The 12,767-nt window shown below is 41.2% G+C and overlaps 1 protein-coding gene across 1 annotated transcript in view; it reads right to left on the bottom strand.

Annotated features, from left to right (window-relative positions):
• The window catches only part of LOC126484567 (rho guanine nucleotide exchange factor 18), a 637,896-nt gene that overhangs the window by 28,660 nt on the left and 596,469 nt on the right, over positions 1–12,767 (bottom strand). The window contains exon 28 of the mRNA XM_050108129.1: positions 5,001–5,384. Coding sequence (XP_049964086.1) covers positions 5,001–5,384 — 384 coding nt within the window. The remainder of the gene's footprint in view (positions 1–5,000; positions 5,385–12,767) is intronic.

Genomic DNA, 12,767 nt, shown 5'->3' on the forward strand with positions numbered 1-12,767 from the left:
AGCAGAGGAGGAAGGTAACAGATCAGGCAATAAGCCCTCCCTGCGACTGGCCTGTTGCAGGAGGTACGTGCTGGCCCTACATGCCAACCTACGGCTGGGAATTACCTGTTACCCAATCTCCTGCTACGCGTCAAACGTGTGGGTGGCCATCAGGCGCACACAGGGAGGAGAAGAAAAGATAAGAAGGGAAGGAAGAAAGAAAGGACGGCCTCAAACGCTGCAGCAGAGGAAAAAGAGAGCAGAACAAGGAAAGGGCAGAACAAGGAAAGGGTAGAACAAGGAAAGAAAGGGACGGGGAAAAAACTGGACGGGGAAAGGGCGGTACGGGGAAAGGGCGGTACGGGGAAAGGGCGGTACGGGGAAAGGGCGGTACAAGAGAAAATATTCCTACATGCAAACCAACGCAAATGAGCTTCAAGAGCCCATTAAGGCATGAGACATGTCCCCAAGAGAGGAGGAAAGGACAGGAGAAGAGGAGACGTGCAGCCCAGAAGGAGAAGTGGTGCTGCGAGGGCTGGGGCCCCGTGGTCACCAAGCACGTGTTCACCAAAGAGTGGTGTGAGCCCCCCGGGGGGAGGGGTAGGAGGGGAGGAGCAATATTCTAGGATGGTTATCATGAGTGTTTAGTAAGAAAAGTTCTTTGTAGACTGATTTAGTTTTTACAGTATTCTACAAATGAACTGAAGTCTGATACTTCAATTACCTTCATCTGAGTCTATGTGATCATTCCATTCCATATGTACATCTACATCTACATACGTATTGTACAAGTCCCCATATAATGCATGGCACAGGGTACACCGTACTAGTGCTAGTGATTTCCTCTCCTGTTCCACTCACAAATGACTGTCTGCATGTCTCTGTAAGAGCCCTAGTTTCTCTTACCTTGTCTTCGTGGCCCCTAAGTGAGCTGTACATTGTTAGCAGTAGAATCAGTCGGTCATGAATATCAGTTCTTGAAACTTTCTCAATAGCGTTTCATGAAAAAACTTCATCTTCTCTCCAGGAATTTCCATTTGAAATCACAGAGCATTTCCGGAACACTTGCATCTTGATTGAACCTACATGTATAAAATCTAGCAGCACACCTCAATTACTTTGATGTCTTCATTTAAACCACATGTGGATCCCAAGTACTTAAGGATGGGTCACACGATTGTTCTGTATGTGGTCTCCTTGATGGATGACCATATTTTCCCAGTATTCTCCCAATAAGCAGAAATTGACTATTTGCCTTCCCTACTAACAACTTTACATGCTTGTTCCATTTGATACTGCTTTGCAACGTTACATCTACATATTTAATCGACATGTCTGTGTGGAGTAGCAAACTACTAACACTGTAATGAAATTTAAAATTTTCCCGGTGAATTAAATGTTCTAAGAGATTTTGGGATTGCAGCCAGTTGTCATAAATTTCATTCTATGATATTTCAACTAGACACCTGCCAGTCATCTTCAGGTGAGCCATCGAAGACTGATGAACATGTTCTCCACTCTGCCTCATATAGTGCGCTGATGGTATTGCCGCGCATGCATCATTGTCATGGTGACAGAAGGACCACACCATCCAGCGGCAGTGTTGTTGCTGGTGGAACTACAGGGGATCAGCTGTCTTCGGTGTTGCCGTTCGCTGCAGTTATCAGAGTATTCTGGCATCTTTGTCTGAAGCAAATCTTGGAGATGACAGGATTCCACGCATTATTCAGCTAGTATCTGCTATCATGGTTCATTAGATTTTCCACAATGTGTATTTTAATAGATTCTTTTACAACGAAGTCCCAAAAAGATGTTGCTGTGACCGAAATTAATGTTTTGTCATACTCCATTGAACGTCTGTTGGAGATACAATGTTTTGCAACTGCAGACTGAGTTTTTACATCATCTTAACTCAATCCATGAGAACATTTGATTTACTATAGAATTACAGAAAGATGGTTGTCTCTCATTTCTGGATGTTTTGACAGATGGAAGAGTGACGGATCTTTGGGACATTCTGTTTACCGTAATCCCACTCACACTGATTTGTACTTGCACTCCTCAAGTTTCCATCATCAATCCCAAACCATGGGTATGCTTAAAATCCTTGTACACAGAGCCCATACAGTGTCGGATGCAGATAGTTTAATTAAAGAGCTTGCACGTTTAAGAACACTGTTCAGAGGCAATGGATACTCGACCCGGCAAATTAACAGGGAAATCTCAGCTAAAACCAAGAACTGGGAAGTGGATAAGGAGGAGAATGTGCCAGCAAAGTCCCTGGCTTTTCTTCCCTTCACTGGAAACATTTCCTTCAAAATAGCAAGAACTCTAAATAATTTTCAGGTGAAAGTGATTTTACATCCACCATCTAAAATTTCGGACCTGCTGGGATCAGTTAACGATAATTTGATATTGCGGATGGTGGGAATTTACAAAATACCTTGCGGTGTGGTATGGTCAATATAGGACACACAACACGCACAGTAGAAAAATGTTGCACAGAACACGAAAGTTCCACTCGTCTTCTTCAACCCAGTAAGTCTGCAGTTGCGGAATGGACATTCAGTGGAGTATGACAAACTTTAATTTTGGCCACAGGATCTTGTTGGGACTCTGTTACAAAAAAATCCGTTGAAATACACATCGCGTAAAATGTACTGAACTGCGATAGTGGTTACCACCTAGATAACGTGTGGAATCCCATCATCTCCGAGATTTGCTCCAGACGAAGACGAGAGAATACTCCGATAATTGCGGCAAGCAACAATGCCAAGGACAGCTGATCCTTGCAGTTCCAACAGTGACAGTGCTGCAGCCGGACTGTGTGGTCTTTCTGTCACCGTGACTCTGATGCATGCGTGGCAATACTATCAGCATGCTATATAAGGCGGAGCGGGGAACATCTTCGTCAGCCTTAAATGGCTCACCTGAAGATGACTGGCAGGTGTCCAGTTGAAATATCATGGAATGAAGTTTACAATGACCGGCTGCAATCCCGAAATCTCTTCGAACACTAACACTCATTTGAATTAGCTTGCATTTTTATACATTTACACCTAGCTGCCATTCATCGCATCAAACAGAAATTCTGTCCAAGTCATCCAGTATCTTCCTGCAATCACTCAAAGATAACACTTTCATGTACACTATGGCAGTATCAGCAAATGGCTGCTGATTGCTGCTTGCTGCTGTCAGCTAGCTTGTTTACATATACAGGCACGAAGAGCCATCCTATCCTACGTCCCTGAGAACTTTTGATGATACCTCCCATCAAGGACAACATACGGCTCGGCTCTATTACTTAAAAAGTCTTCAAGTCACTCTCATATCTGAGAACCTAATCCGTACGCTTGAGCCTCTGTTAACAGTCTGTAGTCGGGGACTTTGTCAAATGTTTTCTGGAAAACTAGGAATATGGAATCTGTCTGTCGACTTTGGTCCATGGTTTGCAGGACATTGTGCAATAAAATGGCCAGCTGATTTTCACACAAGCAGTGCTTTCTGAATCCATGCCGATTTGCAGACAGAAGCTCTTTTGTCTCAAGGAATTTTATAATATTTGAACTTAACATATGCTCAAGAATTCTGCAGTGTATCGATATTAAAGATGTTGGTCTGTTATTTTGCAGGTCCATTTTTTTACCCTTATGTAAGGAAATCACCTGGGCTTTTTTTCCAGTTACTAGGCACTTGGTCTGGCTGAGAGGTTAATGATAAATGAAGCTAAGTAAGGTGCCAACCGAACTGGGATTCCATATGGATCTGGTGACTTATTTGTTTTCAATTCTTTCAGTTGCTTTTCAATGCCAGGGATGTTTGTTTTATGTCCTCTATATGAGAATTTGTACAATGGTCAAATGGTGGTATGTCTGTATGATACTCTTGGGCAAATAATTTTTTAACATAAAATTTTAAACTTCAGCTTTCCTCTTGTCTCCCAAATTGTTACACCCAGGTATTTATCAGGGTTGACTGATTCCACTTGTGACTCACTGATGAAATACTTCATTTTCGTGTTTTGTGGAGTGCATAATTTTACACTTTTGGACATTTAAAGGAAGTTGCCACCAGTCTCTGATCCACTTTAAAATCTTATCAAGACCAAATTGGACACCTATGCACTTTATTCTCAGATAGCCCTTCTTTAAGGATAACTACATAGGACCTCCAAAAACTCTGAGGATATTATTAATATTGTCCAATGGGTCTTTAATAGACAATGACGACGACAACAAATACTGCATTCACCTAACTGTCTCGATCCATGGTTTTCGGAATGTTGTGTGAGAAAACTGCGAGTTGGTATTTGCATGATAGATGTTTTCGAAATCTGTGGTGGTTGACATGGAAGAGGTCATTCTGTTAGACATACCAAATTACAATGGAGCTCAAAATACGTTCAAAGATTCTACAAGAGACAGATGTCAATGATATTGGACAGTAAGAGGAATCACTTCTGCTATCCTCCTTGTAGACGGATGTGGCCTACTTTCTTCCAACCATTGGGAACAACAAAATGGATACTTAGCAATTCCCATGCTTCAAACATAAATTTAAATCCATTACACTGTAGGAAAAACAAAAAACCACTAACATAACAGCTGTAAAAACTGATAATATAAATATGGCAGCAAAGCACAACATTTATATGAATAATATACATCGAGGGAGGGGGGGAGGGAGGGGGGGAGGGAGGGGGGAGGGAGGGAGGGGGGGAGGGAGGGGGGAGGGAGGGAGGGTGGGAGTTGGGGAGGGGAGGTGGGAGGGAGGGAGTTGGGGAGGGGAGGCGGGAGGGAGGGAGTTGGGGAGGGGAGGAGGGAGGGAGGGAGGGGGGGAGCGGGGGGGGGGGGGGGACAGAGGGAGTAATAGAAAATTAAGAATCTAAAACAAATCTTTGTTAAGCTGCATGTTACACATTACATTGCATCAATATTCCATAGGGATGGTGCTTTACTATTTGTTGTTTTAGAACAGCTTTCATACTTATTTCTAATTTCCAATGCGTTCTCTTAACTGACCTGCACACTCTGTGCCTGCACCTTCTGCTGATTTGTGGCACTGATGAGGTTTAATGGTAGTGTAGCTTTGTTCGTGGTAGCACTGGAGCTGCAAGAGCTGCTTGCATTACTGCCAGGCTTGCGCTTGGAAGTATGGGAATCTGCTTTGCGACGAGAATCAGGTACAGGTGGAGAACAGTCACCACTAACGCCTGTAACACTCATATCCTCTGGCTGGGTGCGTATCAATATCCCCTGCCCCGAAAGACTATCTTCTGGAGGCACTGCAGTCACTACAGGCATATTGGGGCTAATAAGGATTCCCTGGCTTGTTAAATACTCTAATTTACTGTACAGCTTCTCCCGCTGCTGCCGTACATCCTCGCTTTCTGCTCGTACTTGTTCCTGGAATAAAAAGTAATTCAAATATTATGCGACAGACATAAAAATGTAGATAATAAACATTGCTGGCTTCCTATGACAACAGAAAACAATGATTATGCACCTCAAAATGCCTTACAGAGTCGGTTTTCACATTTCCGAGAAGGTAAGATACTGATTAATAAACACTGAACACAGAATGTATACATAGTTTTGAATTCTGCTACAATACAATAAATATAATGAACTAGCTGTGATTCACATTCACACAGCTGTTTAAATACTCAAGAAGAGGAAAACAGAAGCCAAAAGTTACGAACAAATTTGCACCAACACTCACTCAAAATATGGTAGATATCTCAAAGCTGCATCTAAAATGTAATATTAGCTAATTAAAGTTTGAGCAACCATAATTGAATGGGAAAGAAAGTTTACTAATACAAAAGGGCAGTATCTCCAAATAAGGTTACATACAGCTCCTTCAGAAGTCTTTACATTATCATAATTGGCCATATGCTCAAAAACACACAGATAATGTGCTAGATGGCCAAGTATGCAAAAACATCTACGAGGCTAGTAGATTAAGCTATGAAGTTCCTTCATTGTTGTTCTTTTTGCACATAACTTTATTTATGTGTTAGCCTCTAAAACTTTGGTAAGAATTCTCTGTTGGAGCGTCAGAGAACATGACAACAATACAATAAAGGAAGCACTTTTCTGATGTTCTGCAATTACTGAGTATTTCTAGTAACTTCATCTTTTTGCTTTTCTCAATTTTCATCACTGGAAATACTTGAAATCAATAAACATAACACAGTTTTAAATTATGAAAAAAAAATTCCTTTTTCTTGATTGTTAGTTAATTTTCCATTATGAAAATGTGAGAATAGAACATGAAAATCAATTTAATCATTCATTTCTCATAAATGAACCATTTTACATGTAATATAAAAATGCAATACCTTCCTTTGTAAACACTCTGTGTCTCATCATTTATGTATCTTCTGCATTTGTATCAGTAATGTCTGTATAATTCACATGTCATTTTACCTGTGTTTGTAACATTTAGTTGTCACCCAACAATGGCCTAAGATGCAGAAAACTGGTTTGTGACCAAACAAACAAATAACAGCTGCAGAACACCATAAGACATAGTAGTCAATAACATCAAGAGGAGGTTCTCAGCCATCACTATTTTTCATAGATGTACAAAGAAGACTGGTACAACTCCCCAGACTGAAGGGGTCAATAAATGAAACTGCTTGTCCATTAGTGTATGTTTTGGGATAATGCATTTTTATATGTTCAGTTAATTCCAAAGATAAGAACATAAATACTGGTACAATACGACAATGTAATTGATACTGAAGACACTAGTATGTGGTGCATTCAAAAATACAATAAACAACGTGATCAATCTAATTCTATCCAAAGTGATGGTTTGTACTTTCTTCTGCCAACCCCTTCAAGTTTTCTGAGTTAACATCATAATTGTTACCAAGTATGTCTGGGAGAGAAAGCTACATTGTTTGTTACACTTTTTTGGATGTGCATACATATAATTGGAGTAGTAATTTCCTCTTCAGCATAATCCCTTCTTGCAGCACTTCTTACTGTAGTTTTTTGAGCATTTCTGTGACAATCTTGTGATGACTAAACTAAGTTTCCACAAAGTTATTCTGAACTTTTAAAGGAAACATGCTGTAAAATGAACCAACATTTTGACTACTCTTGGAACCCAGAATAATTTTACGGAAAGTGACCACAACGACAGAATACTATGGAGAAAGAAATCATACCCATCTTCTATGAATCTTCCCTACCACTTCCATTAATCCAACTTTGAAAAAAAAAAAAAAAATAAAATAAAAAATCTCATACTGAACAAAAACCATGTAAGAATCTCAAAGAAAAGAGGTTTTGTAAGGGGTCTCCCTCATGGAAGAAGCGCACTGTGTGCAAGAGGTGCAGGCTGCGAAACAAAGAAAACCTGATGTCAGAGACAGTGTACTATAGAGGTTCAACTCTTAAATAAGTAATAGGATGTAAAGAGTAATTTGAGATCAAATGGAAGTAATTATCACTATACATGGAAAAGCTTCCTATGTTATCACAAGAGTCAATGACCATCAAAAATTTATGTGCTTTCAGACTTATTTGCAGATGATGCCTAAACAGAAAATTATGCCTCTGAAAAATTATAGGCAAGGTGCACAATACTTTAGAACCTTGAATACTGATGTATAGGTTTCCCAGCCTACCTAAGCATAATCTCCAATTTTTCTTTAAAAATATTTTCTGGTTTTATTAAATTGTAATTCATTGTGGTCTACACGCCAAAGTAAGATTGTCACCTCAGCAGAGATTGTTTGTTCCTCTGAAGTGCTGACACAGAATCTGCAACCTACGCACTCAATGTGTGTAGCCTACAGGGAAAGTGGGGGAAGAACCACATCTTGCCTTCTGACCAAGGGCATTAGTGGAAATAGCAACTTCTTTCTTGCACCAGCACCTAGCCAACCAGGACGCCTTTGTAAAGAAAGTCCATATGACAAAATTACATTTCTAATGTGCTCATCTCTTGGCTCCACCGAGACTGATTGGTGACCTTGCAAATCATCTTAGGAGCTTCCTTACAACAAAAACGCTGACTTCTGGTCTGTGAAAAACTTTAACTGAATACTCCCCAAAGCTGCCTACATTTTGTTTATCCCAATCAGGCTCACTCTCCACCTGCATACTGATTTTAATGAAAATGGCATATCACTAAAATTGCAATGACATACGAGGTGCATTCAAGTTCTAAGGCCTCCGATTTTTTTTCTAATTAACTACTCACCCGAAATCGATGAAACTGGCATTACTTCTCGACGTAATCGCCCTGCAGACGTACACATTTTTCACAACGCTCACGCCATGATTCCATGGCAGCGACGAAGGTTTCTTTAGGGGTCTGTTTTGACCACTGGAAAATCGCTGAGGCAATAGCAGCACAGCTGGTGAATGTGCGGCCACGGAGAGTGTCTTTCATTGTTGGAAAAAGTCAAAAGTCACTAGGAACCATGTCAGGTGAGTAGGGAGCATGAGGAATCACTTCAAAGTTGTTATCACGAAGAAACTGTTGCGTAACGTTAGCTCGATGTGCGGGTGGGTTGTCTTGGTGAAACAGCACACGCGCAGCCCTTCCTGGGCGTTTTTGTTGCAGTGCAGGAAGGAATTTGTTCTTCAAAACATTTTCGTAGGATGCACTTGTTACCGTAGTGCCCTTTGGAACACAATGGGTAAGGATCACGCCCTTGCTGTCCCAGAACATGGACACCATCATTTTTTCAGCACTGGCGGTTACCCGAAATTTTTTTGGTGGCGGTGAATCTCTGTGCTTCCATTGAGCTGACTGGCGCTTTGTTTCTGGATTGAAAAATGGCATCCATGTCTCATCCATTGTCACAACCGACAAAAAGAAAGTCCCATTCATGCTCTCATTGCGCGTCAACACTGCTTGGCAACATGCCACACGGGCAGCCATGTGGTCGTCCGTCAGCATTCGTGGCACCCACCTGGATGACACTTTTCACATTTTCAGGTCGTCATGCAGGATTGTGTGCACAGGACCACAGAAATGCCAACTCAGGAGGTGATCTGTTCAACAGTCATTCGGCGATCCCCCAAAACAATTCTCTCCACTTTCTCGATCGTGTCGTCAGACTGGCTTGTGCGAGCCCAAGGTTGTTTCGGTTGTTGTCACACGATGTTCTGCCTTCATTAAATTGTCGCATCCACGAACGCACTTTCGACACATCCATAACTCCATCACCACATGTCTCCTTCAACTGAAGATGAATTTCAATTGGTTTCACACCACGCAAATTCAGTAAACGAATGATTGCACGCTGTTCAAGTAAGGAAAACGTCGCCATTTTAAGTATTTAAAACAGTTCTCATTCTCGCCGCTGGCGGTAAAATTCCATCTGCCATACGGTGCTGTCATCTCTGGGACATATTGACAATGAACGCGGCCTCATTTTAAAGTAATGTGCATGTTTCTATCTCTTTCCACTCCGAAGAAAAAAAATCGGAGGCCTTAGAACTTGAATGCACCTCGTATTTCAAAACTGTGTCATCAGATACCACTGATATAAGAATAACTTCCAACCATTCACAGATAGTGTCATCTTGATCCTTCCAACCAACACCAGCTTTTCTGAATTACATAGGTTGGAACTCTCCCTGCAATTTATCCTACCTTCCTGTAACTCTCCTGGCCTCAACATCTGATAGTCCCTGTCCTTCACCCACCCATCCCCTTCCCACTTCAGCAGCACAAAACCTTTTGTCAAGAACATACCCACAGTCTTTTTACTTCTCGACCTGTACACTCTCATAAGCAACACTTTTATGCCCCCACCCCTACCCTGCTATCCCTACCCCTCCCTGCCCCAGCCTCCTCCTTTCCCAAGTGGCCCAGATTGCTTCTCCCATTATACGCTGCTGCTCATAGTCGGGCCTCAGCTGCCAGACACAGTGGTCATGTCAGTGTGAGTTGTGTTTGGGTGAATGTGCGTGTGTATGTTGTCTAAAGCAGAACAAGGCGTTTCGATTGAAGCTTAACTTGTTAGCAGTCTTTTTGTTGTGCCTGTCTGTGACTCAGCATCTCCACCACGTGGTGACTAGCAATGCACCTTTTTTACAAAATAATTTAATTGGATAGATAAAAGAAATCTACTCACCAAACAGTGGCAGAACACACATATAAAAGAAGGTTATAATTAGGCAAGCTTTTGGAGCCAGTGGCTCCTTCTTCAGCCAGAAGGTCTATCTTTTTCATAATAGTGTCATTATTCCATTCTGCATTTTCTATTGTTTGATTTTACAATCATTATGAATTAATGGAAGCAAGTTACATTGGAAGGTACATACAGACCATTCGTCCAATAAACTGAATATCCTAGCCTCTCATATAGATATTAGAAAGGCAGTAAATCACAATCACTTCAACTATTTGGTATGGCATGTATTTCTTGGGCATATATTCAAGTAATGCACTGTTTAAATATTTTTACAATAGCAATATACATCAAAATTTCGATATTTAGCACAGTTACATCACTCATCACAGAGAAAAATCCAAGTTACCTGCACACTGTTTGATTATGTGCAGACATTGCAAAATATAGGATAAAGGCTTTCTTATACACTAAGCTGCCGAAACATATTTAATACAGAGACCCTTTCAAAAATATATGCAAGGGGAGTCACATAAGATGTAGCATTTCTTTTATTTTGTGAAAGGTTCCACGTATCAGAATGAGGTTTTCCACACTTAACATTATACTGAAAGGCATGTAATGTTTTGTATGGATAATGCTCTTGAACTCTTGTATCAACTGACATACTGAACCAAGTATAATTTTTTTTAAATAGAACTGTACACTTTTCATAACTGAATTCAATTGCTCTTGGAAAGACAACTACAGATGTGATACAGAATGGCGGTTTCAACTCATCTGTTTTGTTTTCAATCCCTGATAATAACTAATGTTTTTTTCTTTTTCTAATTTCTGCTAATTTTAAATACTATTATATACCTAATATGTGGTTCTGATATTCCAAAAGTGTAATTAAACTTTCCCCCATTTCTATTCATTGCTTGAGTATTCTTTTTGGCTAGGTTGGTTCCAGGAATACCATTAGTTTTGCTACAGAGTACGTTAATTAAAAATTATAGCTAATTAAAGTTAGAACTAAACCTCGATACATGAAAAACTTTGTGAGCTAATAAGCATAATTCCATAAAATGACCCACACCAACAGAAAGTAACAGTCACCCATGCTATACTTGGAAATATGGCTCAAAGGTGCCTACAACCTTCCTCTGTAATGGTGCAAAAGAATGGCACCCAGTGACATCACCCTCAGGCTCAATGACACTTCAAACAGCATGGTGTCAACAGATGAGAGGGAAGGGGGGGGGGGGGGTGGAGGAACAGGGAAGCCAGAGCTCAGAAATTCATGTGACATGTAATATGGGTTAATGTTGTCACACTGGCACCAAATTTTACCACAATTCTGTCCAACACCACTGTGGATGTGTCACATGATAGAAAGGTCATCACAGTCCCTCTTAACCACATTTCAGCCCTTCTTTTGATACTCCTGTGATGGAGGTCAAAACTGCATGGTTTCATTATGAGTGGCTGTGGAAAACATTTCAGAAACACCGCTGCTTGGACATGGAATAAAAATGGCAAGGCTTCACATGTTGATTCCCACACATTTCATGGTCAAAAATGACAGTTTGCAATACGATGAGCAAACAGATGACGTCCTTGTAAACATTTGCCACTGTTGACACCTCTTGGCTGACTTGACTCAACCCTTCTCAATAGACATCATACGGCTGCAACCCAATTCTATGTGATCCTCCCCCCCCCCCCCCCCCTTCCTTTGGAGAGCAGTGTGATCACAGTTTTTGCTCTGTTGTACAGGGGGAACCACTAGGGGCCATTCATTCAAAACCATTTCACGAAATTTGAACACGATTCAATGCAGCAAAGGGTCTTTATGCTTTTTCAGTGCTTCTCTTCCATGTCCTCCTGTGGTATGATCATGGAAGGGTGTGACATTGACACATGCATGTGCAAAGGGGACCAAGTTCAGTAAAAACCTTGGCAGTGTCATCCCACAATTATGAGAATTTTAAAATGTATCTGGGAAATACTCCTAGGCACCTGTAGGTAGACAACTGGCCTCGGAGGTGTATCAAAGGGCTGCCTACCTGCAAGCACCACCGGCAAATTCACGCATTTTCTCTGTAAAGGTACACTTTTAAAATTTTCAATAAATGTGGGGTGCCCCTGATGGTTTTGTTGAGCTGGGGGTGGGCGGGGGACTTAGAGACATCTTTTGTCGTTTTTTCCTCTCACATGTATCAGTGTCGTGATCATGCTCAGGAGTGTATGAACAGGAACACTGAAAAAGCATGAAGACCCTTTGCTGCTTCAGAGCACATTCATTTGTTGAACAGTTTTGAATGGCCCTATTGGTTATGTACAACAAGGCAAAACTTGCAGCTGCACTGCACTCCAAAGGACTGCAGTCACATTCAATGATGTCGCAGCTCCACTGTGTCCATAGAGGAGGGTTGAAATGTCTGATAGTATCAGCAGTGTCAAAGGTTGCCAAGAACTTCTTCCTGTTGCTCACTGCACTGCAAACTGTAATTTTCAACTATAAAATGGGTGGGAGTGTCTGTCCCACGCAAAGGATGGTTTCATGCCTTTTATGCCATGCCCCGAGGCCTTTTCGCCTCAATTATGAGCGGCAGTCTGTCTGAAAAGTTTTTGTTCACTACTCATAAGAAAATATGATGATTACAACACTGGACATTGCAGTTCTGACTAGCACTGC

Source organism: Schistocerca serialis, chromosome 6 (assembly GCF_023864345.2).
Source record: "Schistocerca serialis cubense isolate TAMUIC-IGC-003099 chromosome 6, iqSchSeri2.2, whole genome shotgun sequence".
NCBI lineage: Eukaryota > Metazoa > Arthropoda > Insecta > Orthoptera > Acrididae > Schistocerca > Schistocerca serialis.